Source organism: Carcharodon carcharias, chromosome 13 (assembly GCF_017639515.1).
Source record: "Carcharodon carcharias isolate sCarCar2 chromosome 13, sCarCar2.pri, whole genome shotgun sequence".
Lineage (NCBI taxonomy): Eukaryota > Metazoa > Chordata > Chondrichthyes > Lamniformes > Lamnidae > Carcharodon > Carcharodon carcharias.
The window spans coordinates 35673087-35691128 of NC_054479.1; the positions used below are offsets into that span (position 1 = coordinate 35673087).

General features: G+C 40.6%; 1 protein-coding gene across 9 annotated transcripts in view; it reads right to left on the reverse strand.

Moving 5' to 3' along the window:
* Positions 1 to 18042, reverse strand: part of glt1d1 (glycosyltransferase 1 domain containing 1) — an 85730-nt gene that overhangs the window by 59730 nt on the left and 7958 nt on the right. For all 9 annotated transcript variants that reach the window (XR_005944772.1, XR_005944771.1, XR_005944770.1 and 6 more), the window contains exons 2-4: positions 14423 to 14571; positions 10434 to 10539; positions 1988 to 2039 (exon numbers count right to left, since the gene is read on the reverse strand). Coding sequence is in view for 6 of the 9 variants with exons in the window: in XM_041202529.1 (XP_041058463.1) it covers positions 1988 to 2039; positions 10434 to 10539; positions 14423 to 14571 (307 nt within the window). In the remaining 3 variants the exon portion in view is untranslated. The remainder of the gene's footprint in view (positions 1 to 1987; positions 2040 to 10433; positions 10540 to 14422; positions 14572 to 18042) is intronic.

The following is an 18042-nucleotide window of genomic DNA, read 5'->3' on the forward strand; positions in this document are numbered from 1 at the left end:
TGTGGCTAAATACAATTCTGCCACTGCTGATGGTAGCTAACTCCTCATGGATGCCCAGTTTTAAACTGCTAGTTCTGTTTCGAATCTATCCCATTTAGCATGACTGTAGTGCCACACAACATGAGGGATGATAGCCTTAGTGTGAAAACAGGACTCCTTCGCCACTAGGACAGTTGCATCTGTGACAGGAGGCTGGTGAGGGCGAGGTCAAGTGGGTTTTTTCCCTATTGTTGGTTCCCTCAGCACCTCCCACAGGCCCAGTCTGGCAGTTTTGTCTTTCAGGATTCGGCTAGCTTGATCAGTAGTGGTAGTGAGCCACTTTTTGTGATAGGCAATGAAGTCAGCCTCCTAGAGCAAGTTCTGCACCCTTGTCATCCTCAGTGCTTCTTCAAAGTGCAATTCAACATAGAGAAGTACTGAATTCAACATTTTTATCTACAGGTCAGTTGCTCCCACATTATCTGTCACAGAAGTAGTTCAAATTTTTATTACCTATGATTATGCATTCCTTGGGAATTTAAATAAGCTGGGGGAGTTCATGACAATGAAAAGCACATGCCATCAACTGGAAAGAATGAGTTTAATTTTCTCATTCCCTGTTTTTTTTAAATGCACAATAGCTTCAGACATGGTGATTCTTAGACCTTGAGGTAGAGTACAAAATAAGATTTCAAGTAGGTTATGCATTTTTTTAAATCCTGGAGAACAGACCACTGACAGTAAGTATATATGAATGGTGTTTACTTATTATGAAATGGAAATGGACTGTGAATATGCTGAAACTGCATCTTGTAATGACACATCATTGCAGTGCCCAGCTACAAATATACACATCACATTCAAGCCGTTATTTCTGTTATAATATGGTCACATTATTTACTCTTGCTTCTGGAGTACTGCAAAATACAATTTGATATTCTGCTTAAATAAACAGAATAAAATATTTACTCCAGTTCCTTGAAGCATTAATATCAATACTGAAGCTTCTATGCCATCCATTATCTGTAATGTCTGCAACAAGTACAAATAACAGTCAATTTGAAAGACCATTTAAATTGGAAAATTTTCTAACTAACAGGAGTCAGCGGGTTAATATTCTTGTTAGTTTGTCGAGTCTTCACAATCCGTAATATGTTGACAGGGAAAATATTATAAGTCTATGGAAGCAGTGGCAAGAGGATTAAAATGGCTTCTGTTTCTTATGGCTGAGGGACTGGGGGCAAAAAAAAAGCAATTTTTTGGCTTTTGATCATTATCTAGCGACTCTTGATGAAAAGTTATGCAAAGGGACATCAAGTCAGGATTAATTAGAATGCCCTGAAGTTGGGTAACCAGTTGAAACTCACTGTCTGGCCTCATACATGAAGAACATGAGATGGTGTTGATTGGCTACAATTGCCTGCATAAATTGTACCTTAGCAGTAATCAATGCAGGAAAGTGCAGAAAAGTTGGGGGGGGTGGTGGTGAGGGATGAGGGGGTGAGGGGGAGGAGGGGCAGTTATTGTCCACTTTGTTTTTGATGGCTGCAAGAATTTTAAAAGAAAAGAATTGTGAGTTTGTAAAGTTGTATTTGAAAGGAAGGGAAGGGAAAAAGTTAACAGACAACACCAAAAGATCCTGCATCAACTGTACTGGGAATTAAACAATATAGAATATATGCATTGCATCTAATCAGATTTATAAGAATGGATAACATATAAGAATGATTTATAAGAAAGAATGAGTGGGTTGGACTATTTGACACAGCGTATCTAATAATTTAATTATGGGGAATGCTTATTTTAACAGTGCAAAGTAATTATTTTCTGATACCTATCCAGGAGAAGGTGTAATTGTTCACAAAAATGACAAGGGCACAACAGTCATCGATCCTACCTTACTGCAAGCAGTTCAACTTAAAAATAGTTGTAAGCAACCCAACAAAACAAATACACACGCAAATTGCTTATACATGACAGGCAAAGCCAATATAATATTAAGACATACCCAATGCAGCTCTGCTATTTTCTTCATCTGATCTGTGAAAGCCACCAGAAACCTGACAGTCAAAAAATTTTCAGATAAAGAACATTAAAAAGGATTCATTGAGACATCATTTCAACATCTTGAACTAAATGGACATTCGAAATTATAAAAAGTAGTGCTTCAAAAAAGTGAGAAAATGGATAGGAAATTTAATTAACAAAATTGCAGAGCTACAGGCAGCTTCAGGGGTTATCTTTAATAAAATCCAAATTATCTGCAGCTCTCCAGACAGCTGTACTAGACAAAAGTGGCTGAACAAATTTCAACTGCAATAGTATAAATCTGCTGAGAATGATGCTGTTTAATCAAAGTGTATGCTGAGTACAGAACTCCACTAATAAGCCTCCAGTCATAACACCAATGACTTTCTAGAGACTTTAACGAAAATATCCATCACATAACCAGTGGATGTCAATAGGAAGACACAAAGATAGATACTATCCATGATGTACTAAGCCTTTGATAGCTTTGTTAGACCAGGCTAATTATTTCAATGGTTCTAAGTCCCATCAACCAGATCACAATTTTTAAAAAAATAATTACTATTTCCAATAGTACTTTGATGAGACTCGTAATTCAATATCATATGCATTCATGGCAATGGCACAGAATTGCTGAAACCGTTTTAAAGAAATAAGGTACATTATTCTTAATGGGAAGTGTTATGTGCCACAAAAAATTGCTTTCAGACTTATTTCTATTAACACAAGGATATATGGAGACTGAATTGGAACTTCCATATCCAAATGCTATAGGCAAATGTGAATGTTAATGTATTATACAGAGAGTGTGTGTACTTTTTTGTAGGCATCATGTAACTTGTGAATAATATGTTACAGTGCACATTATTAAAGAACTGAAGGAGCAGCTTGAAGGTTCACAATAAGCTGTCTAACAATAACCTAAATAGTCCATTTTACCAATTATGAAGTTCCAGCAAATTCACTGGTACCAAGAATCATCATAAATTAACAGCTTATAGAGTACCTTTAATGAAGAAAAAATTGTTCCAATTCATATGTGGAAAAACAGATGGTGAGCCAACGCAGGAGAGATTATATAAGTTACACAAAAAATAAGAGGAGTAAACCATGCACCCTTTGAGCTAGCTCCGTTATTCAATACCATCATGGCTGACCTTCCACCTCATCTTCATCTTCCTGCATTATCCCCTAATCTCCTTATGATCCAAAAACCTATCGGTCTCTACCTTGATATTGTCCATGAGTGAGCATCTGTTGTCTTCTGGGGTAGAGAATTCCAAAGATCAAAACCCCTTGAATGAAGCTATTGCTCATCTTAGTCTTCAATGGCCAACTCCTTATTGTAAGACATTGACCCCAAGTTCCAGTTTCCTCAGCCAAGGGAAACATCCTCCTAGCATTGAACCTATTAAGCCCTTTAAGGATTTTAAAGGAGATTTAAGGATTTAGGAGAACGGAGCTGGGAGATAAATAAAGCACGAGAAAGAGCGAAGCAGAGAGTGGAGCCGAGAGATATAAGAGCGCGAAAAAGAGTAAGGCTGAGAGAGGGGCCGGGAGAATAAATGAACCTGAGAAAGAGTGAGTGAGAGTGGAGCCAGGAGGATAAAAGAGCATGAGAAAGAGTGAGAGCAGGGCCAGAAGGATAGAAGGGTGCAAGAAAGATTGAGAGGAAAGCCAGGAGGATAAAAGAGCGTGAGAAAAAGCAAGACTGGGAGTGGAGATGGGAGGATAAAACAGCACAAGAAAAAGCGAGAGTGAGGGGGAAACGAGAGGATAAAAGAGTGTAAGAAAGAGTGAGGCGTAAGCCGGGAGGATAAATGAGCGCGAGAAAGAGCGAGATTGAGAATGAGAGCAGAGCCGGGAGAATCAAACTGCGTGACAAAGAGCGAGAGTGAGAGCGGAGCCAGGAGGATAAAAGAGTGTGAGAAAGAGCGAGAGTGAGAGCAGAGCCAGAAGGATAGAAAAGCGCAAGAAAGATTGAGAGGAAAGCCAGGAGGATATAACAGCGTGAGAAAGAGCAAGACTGGGAGTGGAGATGGGAGGATAAAACAGCACAAGAAAAAGCGAGAGTGAGGGGGAACTGAGAGGATAAAAGAGTGTAAGAAAGAGTGAGGCGCAAGCCGGGAGGATAAATGAGCGCGAGAAAGAGCGAGAGTGAGAAAGAGAGCAGAGCCGGGAGAATCAAACTGCGTGAGAAAGAGCAAGATTAAGAGTGGAAATGGGAGGATAAAACAGTGCAAGAAAGAGCGAGAGTGAGAGGGGAACCGAGAGGATAAAAGAGCATAAGAAAGAGTGAGGCACAAGCCGGGAGGATAAAAGAGTACGAGAAAGAGCAAGACTAAGAGCGAGCAGGAAGGATAAAAGAGTACGAGAAAGAGCAACGGTGAGAGCGGACGCAGGAGGATAAAAAAGCACGAGAAAGAGTGAGAGCAAGCACAGTGTCGCAAGGATAAAAGAGCGCAAGAAAGAACGGGACTGCGAGCGGAGCTGGGGTGATAAAAGAGCGCGAGAAAAAGCAAGCAGATCTGGGAGGATGACAAAGCATGAGGGATAGCGGAGCCGTGAGGATAAAAGAGTGCGAGGGAGAGTGAGAACGGAGCTGGGAAGATAAAAGAGCATGAGGGAGAGCGAGTGAGAGAATGGAGCCAGGAGGATAAAAGAGCATGAGAAAGAACAAGACACAGAGCAGAACTGGGAGGATTAAAGAGCGTGGGAAATAGTGAATGTGAGAGCAGTACCATGAGGATAAAACAGCACAAGAAAGTGCGAGACTGAGAGTGGAGCCGGGAAGAGAAAAGAGCACCAGAAAAAGAGAGTGAGAGTGGAGCCAAGAGGATAAAAGACAGAAAAGTAGAAAGCAAAAGTGAAAGGTAAAGGAAACAAGGGCTAGCTGCAAATAGGGCCATAGTACAAAAAGGATGTGGAAAAATATTAAAAAGGCAAATCTAAGGCACTGTATCTGAATGCACAGAGCATCCACTATAAGGTAGATGAGTTAACAGTGCAAATAGATGTCAACAGGTACCATATGATTGTGACTACAGAGACATGGCCGCAGGGTGACCAAGGCTGGGAACTGAATGTCCAAGGGAATTCGATGTTTAGGAAGGAGAGGAACAAAGGAAAAGGAAGCGGGGTGGCGTTGTTGGTTAAAGATGAAACCAGTGCAATAATGAGAAAAGATATTGGCTCAGGAAATCTAGATGTAGAATCAGAGTGGAGTTAAGATGCAACAAGGGGCAGAAAACATTAGTGAGAGCTGTCTACAGGCCTCCAAACAATAGTGGTAAGGCAGGGGATGGCATTAAACAGGAAATTAGAGATGCATGTAACATGGGTGCTACTGTAGTCATGGGTGACTTTAATCTGCATATAGACTGGGTAAACCAAATTAGCAATAATAGAGGCGGATGAATTCTTGGAGCGTGTACGAGATATTCTTTCAGACCAGTACGTCGAGGAACCAACCTAAGGAACAGGCTATCCTAGATTTCGAAATGTTCAATGAGAAGGGTTAATTAATAATCTTGTTGTGCGGGGTCCTTTAGGGAACAGTGACCATAACATGAATTAATTCTTCATTAGGATGGAAAGAGGTTGTCCAATTTGAAACTAGGGTCCTAAATCTAAACAAAGGAAACTATGCAGATATGAGGGTTGAGTTGGCTACGACAGATTGGGGAATGTCATTAAAAGGCTCGTCAGTGGATAGGCAATGGCTAATATTTAAGGAACGAATGCATGTAATTGCAGCAATTATTCATTCCTTTCTGGTGTAAAAACACAACAGGTAAAGCGACTCAACCATGGCTAACAAAAGAAATTACGAATGGTATTAGATCCAAAGAGGAGTCATGTAAAGTTGCTAGAAAAAAGTGGTAAGCCTGAGGATTGGTAGCTGTTTAGAATTCAGGAAAGGAGAACCAAGAGATTGATTAAGAGGGGAAAAATATAATATGAGAGTAAACTTGCAAGGAACATAAACATAGGCTGTATAAGTTTCTATAAGTATGTAAAAAGAAAAAGATTAGTGAAGACAAATGTAGGTCCCTTACAGTGCAAAACAGGAGAATTTATAATGGAGAACAGGAAATGGCAGAGCAATTAAACAATTACTTTAGTTCTGTCTTCATGGAAGAAGACACAAATAACTTTCCAGAAATGCTAGGGAACCAAGGGTCGAGCGAGAAGGAGGAATTGAAGGAAATTAGCATTTGTAAAAAAATAGTGCTGGGGAAATTAATGGGACTGAAAGCTGATAAATCCCAAGGCCTGATAATCTACATCCCAGGGTACTAAAGGAGGTGGCCATGGAAATAGTGGGTGCGTTGGTTGACATCTTCCAAAATTCTGTAGATTCTGGAACAGTTCCAGCAGATTGGAGAGTGGCAAATGTAACCCACTATTTAAAAAAGGAGGAAGGAGTAAACGGGGAATTACAGACTGGTTAGCCTAACTTCAATAGCGGGGAAAATGCTAGAGTTTATTGTAAAGGATGTGATAACAGACACTTAGAAAATATCAACGGGATTAGACACAGTCAACATGGGCTAATGAAAGGGAAATCATGCTTGACAAACCTGGTGGAGATTTTTAAGAATGTAACTAGCAGAATAAATAAGGGAGAACCAGTGAGTGTGGTGTATTTGTATTTTCAGAAAGATTCTGATAAATTCCCACAAAAGAGGTTAGTGTGCAAAATTAAAGCACATGGGATTTGAGATAATAAATTGGCATGGATTGAGAACTGGTTAACAGTCAGGAAGCAGAGAGTAGGAATAAATGGGTCTTACTGAGATTGGCAGTGACCAATGGGGTACCACAAGGATCAGTGCTTGGACCCCAACTATTCACAATATATATCAATGATTTAGATCAGGGAATCAAATGTAATATTTCCAAGTATGCTGAAGCCACAAAAGTAGGTGGGAATGTGAGTGGTGAGGAGGATGCTAAGAGGCTTCAAGACAATTTAGACATGTTAAATGAGTGGGCAAATACACGGCAGGTGCAATATAACGTGTGAAGCTACTTCAGTTGGAAAAACGGAATGGCAGTTTACTATATATTTATCTTTATTTGTTCATGGGATATGGGTGTCGCTAGCTAGGCCAGCATTAATTGCCCATTCCTAATTGTCCTTGAGAAAGCTGCTTTTTTGAACCGCTGCAGTCCACGTGGTATAGGTATACCCACGGTGCCGTTAGGGGAGGGAGTTCCAGGATTTTGATCCAGCATCAGTGAATATATACAAAAATATAAATATATATACAGCAATATATTTCCAGGTCAGGATGGTGTGTGGCTTGGAGGGGAACTTCCAGGTGATTGTGTTCCCATCTGTCTGCTGCCCTTATCCTTCTATATGGTAGTGGTTATGGGTTTGGAAGGTACTGTCAAAGGAGGCTTGGTGAATTCCTGCAATGCACCTTGTAGATGGTACACACAGCTGCCACTGTGCGTCAGTGCTGGAGGGAGTGAATCTTTATGGATGGGATGCCTATCAAGTGGGCTGCTTTGTCCTGGATAGTATCTAGCTTCATGAGTGTTGTTCATCCATCCAGACAAGTATTCTATCACACTCCTGATGTGCGCTTTGTAGATAGTGAACAGGCTTTGGGAAAGCAGGAGGCAAGTTACTTGTCACAGGATTCCTAGCCTCTGGCCTGCTCTTGTAGTCACAGTATTTGTATGGCTAGTCCAGTTCAGTTTCTGGTCAATGGTAATCCCCAGGATGTGGGGGATCCAGTGATGGTAATGCCATTGAATGTCAAGGCACAATGGTTAGATTCTCTCTTGTTGGAGATGGTCATTACCTGGTACTTGTGTGGTGCGAGTGTGACTTGCCACTTGTAAGCCCAAGCCCGGATATTGCCCAGGTCTTGCTGTATTTGGACATGGACTTCTTCAGTATCTGAGGAGTCGCAAATGGCACTGAACAGTGTACAATCATCAGCAAACATCCCCATTTCTGACCTTATGATGGAAGGCAGGTCATTGATGAAGTAGCTAAAAATGGTTGGGCCCAGGATCTGAGGAACTCCTGCAATGATGGCCTGGAACTGAGATGATTGCCCTCCAATAACCAGAACCGTCTTCTTTTGTGCTTGGTATGACTCCAACCAGCAGAGAGTTTTCTCTCCGATTCCCATTGACTCTAGTTTTTCTAGGGCTCCTTGATACCACACTTGATCCAACGCTGCTTTGATGTCAAGGGCAGTCAATCTCACCTCGCCTCTGGAATTCAGTTCTTTTGTCCTTGTTTGAACCAAGGCTATAATGAGGTCAGGAGCTGATTGGCCCAGGTGATAAATTAGGAAATGTTGATGTACAAAGGGGCCTGGCTGTCCTCGCACACCAGTCACTGAAAGCAAGCATGCAGGCGCAGCAAGCAGTTAGGGGGGCAAAAGGTACGCTGGCCTTTATTGCAAGAGGATTTGAGTACAGGTGCAAGGATGTCTTACTGTAGCTGTACAAGGCCTTGGTGAGACGACACCTGGAGTATTGTGTGCAGTTTTGCTCCCTTACCCAAGAAAGGATATACTCGCCATAGAGGGAATGCAGCGAAAGTTCACCAGACTGATTCCTGGAATAGCAGGCGAAGGCACCGAATATATTTAAGAAGGAAATAGATAGATATCTAGACACTAAAGGCATCAAGGGGTATGGGGAGAGTGCGGGAGAATGTTGTTGAGACAGAGGATCAGCCATGATCATACTGAACGGCGGAGAAGGCTCGAAGGGCCGAATGACCCACTCCTGCTCCTATTTTCTTTGTTTCAATACATTTCAATAGATCACCTCTCGTTCTTCTAAATTCTAGGGAACATACGCCTAGTCTACTCAACATCTCCCCAGAGAACGCCGCCCTCATCCTAGGAATGAGTCCAGTGACTGTTGCATTTCCTCCAAGGCAAGTATATCCTCCCTTAGGTAAGGAGGTTAAAACTGTACACAGTAGTCCAGGTGTGATCTCACCAAGGCCCTATAAAATTGCAGTGAGACTTCTTTACTCTTATATTCCAATCTCTTTCTAATAAAGGCTAACATACCATTTCCTTTCCTAATTGCTTGCTGTACCTGCAAGTTAACTTTCTGTGATTTGTGCATAATAACACCCAGGTCCCTCTAAATACTAACATTTCACTGTCACTCACCATTGAAAAAAAATTGGCTTTTCTATTTCTCCTTCAAATTTTTCACATTATATTTCATCAGCCATATTTTTGCCCACTCACTGTCAATATCTCTTTACAGCCTCTCGGAGTCCTCCTCACAGCTTACTTTCCCATCTAACATTGTATCGTCAGGAAGCTGGATACTTAGTTCCCTCACCTTAGTCATTGTAAATAGTTGAGTCCAAGCACTTAGCCTTACAGTGTTCCAGTAGTTACAACCCGAAAATGATTTGATTATTTCTGTTTTCTGTCCATTAACCAATCCTCAATCTGTGCTAATATATTACCCTCAATCACACAAGGCCTACCTTTGTGTGATTACTTCTTGTACGACACCTTGTTGAATGTCAAAGTCATTTTGGCACAGAAGGAGGCCTTTCAGCCCATTCAGCCTACGCCAATTCTCTGTAGAATGCTTTCTGAAAATCCAAACACACTACATCCACTGGTCCCCCCTTATCTATGCTACTCGTTACAACCTCAAAAAACACTAGCAGATTTGTCAAACATGAATTCCCTTCCATTAAATGCTCTTTTACCACATCCCAAATAATAGATTCAAGCGTTTTCTCAGCTAATGATGTCAGGCTAACATGCTTAATAGTTCACTGTTTCCTTTCCCCCTCCTTTCTTTAATATCAGATTACATTTGCTATCTTCCAATCCATGGGGATTGTTCTAGAATCTAGCATGCACTATCTCTGAGCTACTTTAAGTCTCATTAATTTCTAAACTATTATTTCTTTATTGATAATATCTGTAAGTTCCTTGTTATCACTAGGCCCTTGGTTCGCCACAAAGTCTGGGAAGTTTTTTTGTGTCTTCCCAAAAGCTCAGGTGACTCATTTGCTAATGAAAATTGGAATACAATGAGGTACGTTGTTCGGATAGAGTATATGCTGCTAGATGTGTTATTCCTGACTTGGGAATGCTTGACATCTTCACGGGTACCTGGAATGGGAAGAGTTCTATTCTCTAGCACTACTGTCCTTCATTTTGAGCACAAAAAGCTATGTTTACCAGATAAACACAGGTGAGAACACAGAAGCATTCAAGATTGATCCCCCATTTACAAACAAAAACATCTAAACAAAAACAGGTTCTGTGGGTCTTCTTACTGATGTTAATTCAGATTTACAGTCGCACAATTTCACCTCCCCCACCCCCAACCCCCCTGCCACTCTCCCTCCCTCCCCCATCATTCCCTTCACCACAGGAGAAGAAAAAATGCATGCTTGCTGTTACCTGGATTCTTGCAGAACAACCCCCATAACTTCACGCTTCTTTTCATCCTTGATATCTTCATTGATGTCTGTTCCACCGAATATAACTCCATATGGGACGCTGCTGTCTAAACGAATTGGCATTTTAATCTATTTACAATCTAACTTCCTTGAATTTCTGACTTACTTCACATTAGTAACACACAATGAGTAAAAATCACAACTTTTTGTATTTTAGCTGGTTATGTTGAAAAATATTATTCACTTTGACACCATAATTCAAAGTGGGATGAATACAGAGGGGAAGAAGGGACAGGAAGGGGAATAAGGAGGGAAAAAAGGAGATGTGGGAACAGTAAAATGAGAAGGAGCAAGGGGGAGAGAGAGGAAAAGGGAGAGGGCAGGAATAGGCAGAACGGTTTTGGAAAACAGCGAATACTCAACTCTTACCCCAGAGGGAAAAGGGGATATGTCATGAAACTGGCATATATAAAATTGTAGAAATACAAAATGATCAAATTGAAGACTGCTGATGTTTGTACAGAAGAATGGGAATGATTGAGAAAAAAGTGAGACATAAAGGAAGAAATGGAGTTCTAAAGAGTTGGAAAATCCTGTATCCTGCTTGCACAGGTCTTCACATCAGGTGGGTAGGTACAAAGATCATTTAAAGATGAGAGCACAGGTAGAAAAGATTATAAAAAGGAAAATAGCATTCTGGGTTTTGTACAACAGGCAATGAATAAAATAAGCAACTGATGGTGAATTTGTGAAAAACATTAGTTAGAGCATTGAATCCAGTTCTGGGCATCCCAATATAGACACAATTAGAGTCATAGAAAGATACAGCTATGAAGTAGCAAAATGATACTAGGAATGAAAAATTTCAGCAATGGCCAAAAATATTGTTTTATTTCCCCACTAGAACACAATGGATATTTAACAGAGAAGGTAAAGAAGAATGCTATTAAAAACATAAGAATTAGCAGGAGAAGGCCTTTCGGCCCCTCAAGCATACTCCACCATTTGATAAGATCGTGGCTAATCTGATTGTGTCCTCTATTTTCCTGTCTATCCCCCTGTCTTTCTTGTCAATCAAGAATCTAACCAACTCGGCCTTAAACATATTCAATTACCCTGCCTCACTGTTCTCTGGAGAAGAGAACTCCACAGACTAATGACCCTTAGAGAGAAAAAAATTCTCCTCATCCCTGTCTTAAATGGGAGACCCCTTATTTTTAAACTGTGTCCCCTAGTTCTAGACTCCCCCACATGGGGAATTAGAAGGGGAATAATGGAGGCCTGACTCCAATATTACCCCCTCAGCAGCAGTTTAACAGGACAGAAAAAGAAAGTTTTAAAAAAAGAAACCTAGGCTACTTTATGGCGACAGGATTTCCAGAATACAATAATAATCACATGATATATCCTTCACCATCCCACCAAAGATTTCAGTCTCTTCCACGTATTCATTGAGCTCTCTTTTTAATGTTTGGAGCAAAATTGCACCTGCTACAAGAACCATAAAAATATGCCAAAATGGTTAATTAACCATTTGGAAAAGAAAACGTATCCAGCATCTAACCTAATCCTATGCTTAATGCAATTGTACACATTCCCTTGTTCTCATTAATATATCTACTATTAATGATATCAACACGTGCACAGTCTAGTCCCTTCATGATTTTAAACACTTCAATCATGTCTCCACAAAGTCTTTCTTTTTCTAAATTAAAAAGATGCAGCACTCTGGGCCCTTCACAATAACTAAAGATTATTAAGCTAAGAATTAAGCCTAATGCCTTCTTCTAAACCTTTTTCAGGGCCTCTCCATCTCCCATCAAATGAAGGGACCAGAACTGGAAACAGCAATGCCAGTGTACATGGAATTCCAAAAGGCACTTACCACATAACAGACTTGTGAGCAAAGTTATAACTCATGGAATAAAAGGGACAGTAGTAACGTGGATACGAAATTGGCCGAGTGGCAGGAAACGGAGAGTAGTGGCTAATGGATGTTTTTTGGACTGGAGGAATGTTTGTAGCAGATCCCCAGGGGTTGGTGTTGGGGCCCTTTCTCTCCCTGATATATCTAAATGACCTAGGCCTTGGTGTACAGGACGCAATTTCAAAATTTGCAGACGAAAAGAACTTGGAAGCGTTGTGAACAGCAAAGAGGATATTGTAGGACTTCAAAAGGACAAATAGGTTGGTGGAATGGGCGGACAAGTGGCAGATGAAATTTAATGCAGAGAAGTGTGAAGTGATTTATTTTGGTAGGAAGAACGTGGAGAGAGAATATAAAATAAAAAGTGCAATTCTAAAGGGCGGAAAGACCTGGATGTAAATGTTGCATTAATTCTTGAAGTTGGCAGGTCAGGTTGAGAGCATGGTTATAAAGCATACAGCATCCTAGGCCTTATTAATAGAGGCATGGAGTAGAAAAGCAAAGAGGTAATGTTAAACTTGTATAGAACATGGGTTCAACCTCAAGTAGACTATTATGTACACTTCTGGGCACCACACTTGAGGAAAGATGTGAAGGCATTAGAGAGAGTGCAGAAAAGATTCACAAAAATTGTTCCAGGGATGAGGAACTTCAGTTATGGAATATATTGGAGAGGTGGGACTGTTTTCCTTGAAGAGGGGGTTGAAATGAGATTTGATAGAGGTATCCAAAATCATGACGGGTCTGGACAGAGTAGATAGGGAAAAACCGTGCCCATTGTTGGAAGGATCAAAAACAAGACAGCACAGAATTAAGGTGATTGGCAAAAGAACCAGTGGAGACATGAGAGAAAAACATTTCATGCAGCAAGTGGTTGGGATCTGGAATGCACTGTCTGAGAGTGTGGTGGAGGAAAGTTCAACTGAGGCATTTAAGAGGGAATTGGATTATTATCTGAAAAAGAAGAATGTGCAGGGCTAAGGAGAGAAGGCCAGGGAGCGGCACTAGGTAAATTGCTCCTATGGGCAGCCAGAGCAGACACGATAAACCGAATGGTCTCCTTCTGTGCTGTAACCATTCTGTGATTCTATGCTTGATCAGGCCTAACCAAGATCTTATGCAAGGACTCTCCCTCCATCTCATCTTCTATAGTATGGTAAGAGCTGATAACCTGAAGAGAAACAGGTGCAAACTTGCATCACACTGCTCTCTGGCTCACTGAATGTGAAAATGTGAAGAATTACTCTATTATTGGCAGATAACACCACATAAATTATAGCTGATATATTCCTAATCACAGACACAAGTATGAAGTCAATCAGCCTTGCAGTGAGTTCAAAGAGGCCTCACCAATAAAAAACAAATTGTCTTCACATCCATGCATTAATAACCCACTTTTCAGGGAATAAATGTTCTTAAGCCAAGGCATTTTTCACTTAGAATTTCTTCCTTTAGGCCTTAATTGGAAGCTCTCAAACTTTTAACCATTTTGCATCTTGTTTTGCACGTGAAATATTTTAGCACTGTACTTAGATTCAGGTTGTTGACAAAATTAAGGTACTGTGATTCAAATCCCAAAAGATATTGGCAGTGCTTTACTGCTGGTTCATAAATTAAGCCCTTGATGTGTCACTGCTCTACATTCAATACACTTTGTAGTTTTCAATACATACCTGCTCTTATTTTAGACTGGGTTGACAAGCAGCAATTTTCCACTGATCTAGGTTGTTAGGTCAGGGTATTAAGAAGCTGATAATAGTAGCCATGATTTGGACAAAAATAGTTAAATATGCACGGTGGGAAAAAAGCATGTCTGAGTTCAAACATTTCACCTTAATAAAAAGTCAGAAGAGGGAGATCAAATATATTTAACATGGTTTAGTTTACTTTTTACTTAAAAATGCAACATCTACTTTTTCAGAATTATAATAAGACTCATTAAATTTAATTGGTGTTTAAACATAATCACCGTTTTACCACTTACTGAATTTTCTTCAACTCTCTTTTACCAAATTCCCTACACAATCCAGAGCCTGTTTCAACAATACATGAGCTTACCTTACCTAAAAGCAACCTTCCTCCTTTGTAGAGATGGATCATCAACACTGCTTCAAATTTCTCCTCAGTGATTAAGTCTGAGACTTGGGAGGATGATTTAAATTCGGCAATATCTCTCAGAATACACACATGGCCACTACTTTGTATATATCCACTATAAGAAAGAAAGATAAAATTAAAGTAAAACTTAAATTCTACCAAATATTAAGGCTGTGCTTATTAATGCAAAGACTTTATTCATAATTGTTTTAACTATTTCAACATCAACAAAACATCTTTCAGATTGCAAAATGTAAAGAAAATCTAATGATATTAATTTACTGCAAGTTTTGTTTTATCATTTTTCTGTTTTTTGGTGAACCATTTCGCATTTCGGACTTGGGCTCTGCAGGTATTTTTCTACTTTCAATTTTCCCACCATTTACTAATTTTTGCAGCTTTTGGTTTACTGTTTCCCTGCTTTTTAGTTGCCCATTTCCCCTTTCAGAGCTATTTTCTGAACAATATTTTGATTTTTGGTTAACCATTTCCTTTTTCAGATGTCCTTATATGTATTTTTAAACTTTTTGGTTACTCATATCCCACATTTTATTCATTTCTGTTGAAGATACCTCCACAACTTTACAGAAAAACATTGCTCAGCACCAGCAAGAAGTTTCAAATTAAGTAAAACAAATGTATATTTTTAATTATATAATTAATTTTTATGACTCAAAAAATGTGTGCATTGTGTTACAAAATGAGGGGAGCTTCGAAAGGTTGAGAACCCCTGTTCGATCATACTCCTGACTTCTACGTTGTAGATGGCAAAAAGATTTGAGAGTTAGGAGGTGAGTCACTTTCTGCAGAATGTCCAGCCTCTGATCAGCTCTTGTATCCACGACATGTGGCTGGACCTGCTAAGTTTCTGGTCAATGCTGACCCATGCCAGGATGTTGAGAGTGGAGGATCCAATGATGGTATTGCCATTGAATCTCAAGAAATGGTCAGAATTTTTCTTGTTAGATATAGCTATTGTTTATCACTAATGTGGCATGAATGTTACTTGCTACTTATCAGGCCAAGACCAAAAGTTGTTCAGGTCTTGCCAAACTTGGTCAAATGCTGCCTTGATGTCACTCTCACTTCACCTCTGGGATTCAGCTCTTTTATTTAATGTTAGGATCAAGGCTGCATTGGCGTTTGAAGCTGGGCGGTCCTGATGGAACCCAAGCTAAGTATCAGTGCATAGGTTATTGGTGAGTAAGTACCACCTGATTGCATTGTTGATGGCATGTACCATCATTTTGCTGATGTTTGAGAGTGCACTGATGGGCAATAATTGGCTGGATTGGATTTGTTCTGCTGTTTGTGGAAAGGAAATAACTGGGCAATTTTCCATTTTGTTAGGTAGATTCCATGTTGTAGCTATACTGAAATAGCTTGGCTAACGTTACAGTTAGTTCTGGAGCACAGTTCTTCAGGACTACAAACATGTTGGGGCCCAAAGACTTTTCCGTATAAAGTGAATCAAATTGACTTAAGATTGGCTTGTTATGGTGGAGACTTCAGGAGACATTGAGGTGGATCATCCTGAGGTCATGAAAGCTTCTTTATAATTGCAAGTTCTTCCTTTTATTTAAGTTTTCTGATATCACTGTACTCAAATGAAGAACCCTTGACCCCACTATCCCTGTATACTAGCACCCCATCTTCAACTTTCCTTTCCTCTCCAAAGTCTTAGTATTGCCTGTCGAATCCATGTCCATCTTTCTCACAACTTCATGTTTTAATCTCTCCAATCAGGTTTGCAACCCTGCCACTGTACCAAATGGCTCTAATCAAAGTCACAAATAACACCCTACTTGACTGTGACAAAAGTGCTCCTAGTCCTTCTTGACCCATCTACAACCAAGGGTCAGTACTGAGGCAGTGCTCCATTGCTGGAGGAGCATTACTGAGGGAGCGTTGCACTGCTGGAGGGGCAGTATTGAGGGAGCGCTGCACAGTCAGAGGGGCATAACTGAAGGCACACTGTACTGTTGGAGGATTGGGCTGCCAATTGTGATTAAACATATTCCTGGAGGTTTCATCACATAAACTGCCCCCACGCTCCAGTCATTAGTTGGCTAACAGATCCATCCTTGTGGCATACTGTCTTCTAAAAGACTCATCACGTAATTGGATGATGCTTGACAGTCAGTCAAATAGTCTTCTTTTACCATTTTCAAAATTTTTATATCTGGTAAAGAGAAATGTTCAAAGAAAAGAAAAATCTTTCTTAATGTCCCCATGATCTTCAGTGCCTTGGAGACTCCAGACCAATCCCGGAGGGTTGGCAATCCTATCAGAGGGGTAGCATGGACTGAGTGCTGCACTGTTGGAGGGGTAGTGCTGAAAGTCAGGTGTGTGTTTCTATACTCAACCCCATCTGGGCTCCTGCCCAGGACCAGCTGTGGATTTTTATACAATCTGCAGTTCTGAGTGGCCTCTGCTGCTGGTCATCACACTCCTACCTTGCCTTGATTTATCTTTTCAAACTTGCAATATTGCTGAACAATTCTCACTGCTCTAACTTTAACATTTGTCTTCCAAGTCTTGTACAACAGGACATGGAGAAATTAAAGCAATGATTGTTTAGGAGTCAAAATGCACTTGCTTGATGGGGCGGGGGGGGGGGGGGGTGTATATACAGTTTGAATGGTTAACTCCAAAAGGGAATTCAATAAATACATCAGAGAAAATATTGCAGGGATATAGGGAAAAAATGGTATTTACAAGATTAATCTAGGAATGAGCTGGTGCAAATGGGATGGGCTGACTGGCCTCCTCTGTTCTATGACACAGTTGACTGCACCATCCTCTCCAGTGTTTCTCTAAGGTCAAGCAGCTGGCTGGGACTGTAGTCAGCTGGTTTCATTCTTATCGAATCATAGCCACAGAATAATTTACAATTGTTTTTCTTCTTAATGCAGCACCATTACTTCTAGTGTTCCCCAAGGATATATCCTTGCCCCCCTCTTCTTTCTTATCTACATTGCTGCCCTCAGCAGCATCATTCCAAACAGTGTCGGTTTCCACATTATGATGACAACATCCAGCTTTACCACACCTTCACCTCTCAACCCCTCCACTATCTTTAAACCATCAGACTGCTTGTCTGATATCCAATAGTGGATGAGCAGAAATTTCCTGCAACTAAATACTGGGAAGCCCAAGCCTGGTCCCTGTCACAACCTTCTCCCTATCCACCAATTCGATCCTTTTTTTAATTCTTTCACAGGATGCGGGCATTGCTAGCTAGCCCAGCATTTATTGACCATTATTAATTGCCCTTGAGATGGTGGTGGTGAGCTGCTTTCCTGAACTGCTGAAGTCCATGTGGTGTAGATACACCCACAATGCTGTTAGAGAGGGAGTTCCAGGATTTTGACCCAGTGACTGTTAAGACACAGCGATATATTTCCAAGTCAGGATGGTGAGTGGCTTGGAGGGGAGCTTCCAGGTGGTGGTGTTCCCACCTGTCTGCTGCCCTTGTCCTTCTAGATGATAGTGGGCAAAGGTTTGGAAAGTGCTGTCTAAGGAGTCTTGGTGAGTTCGTGAAGTGTACTTTGTAGATGGTACACACCGCTGCTGCAATGCGTCG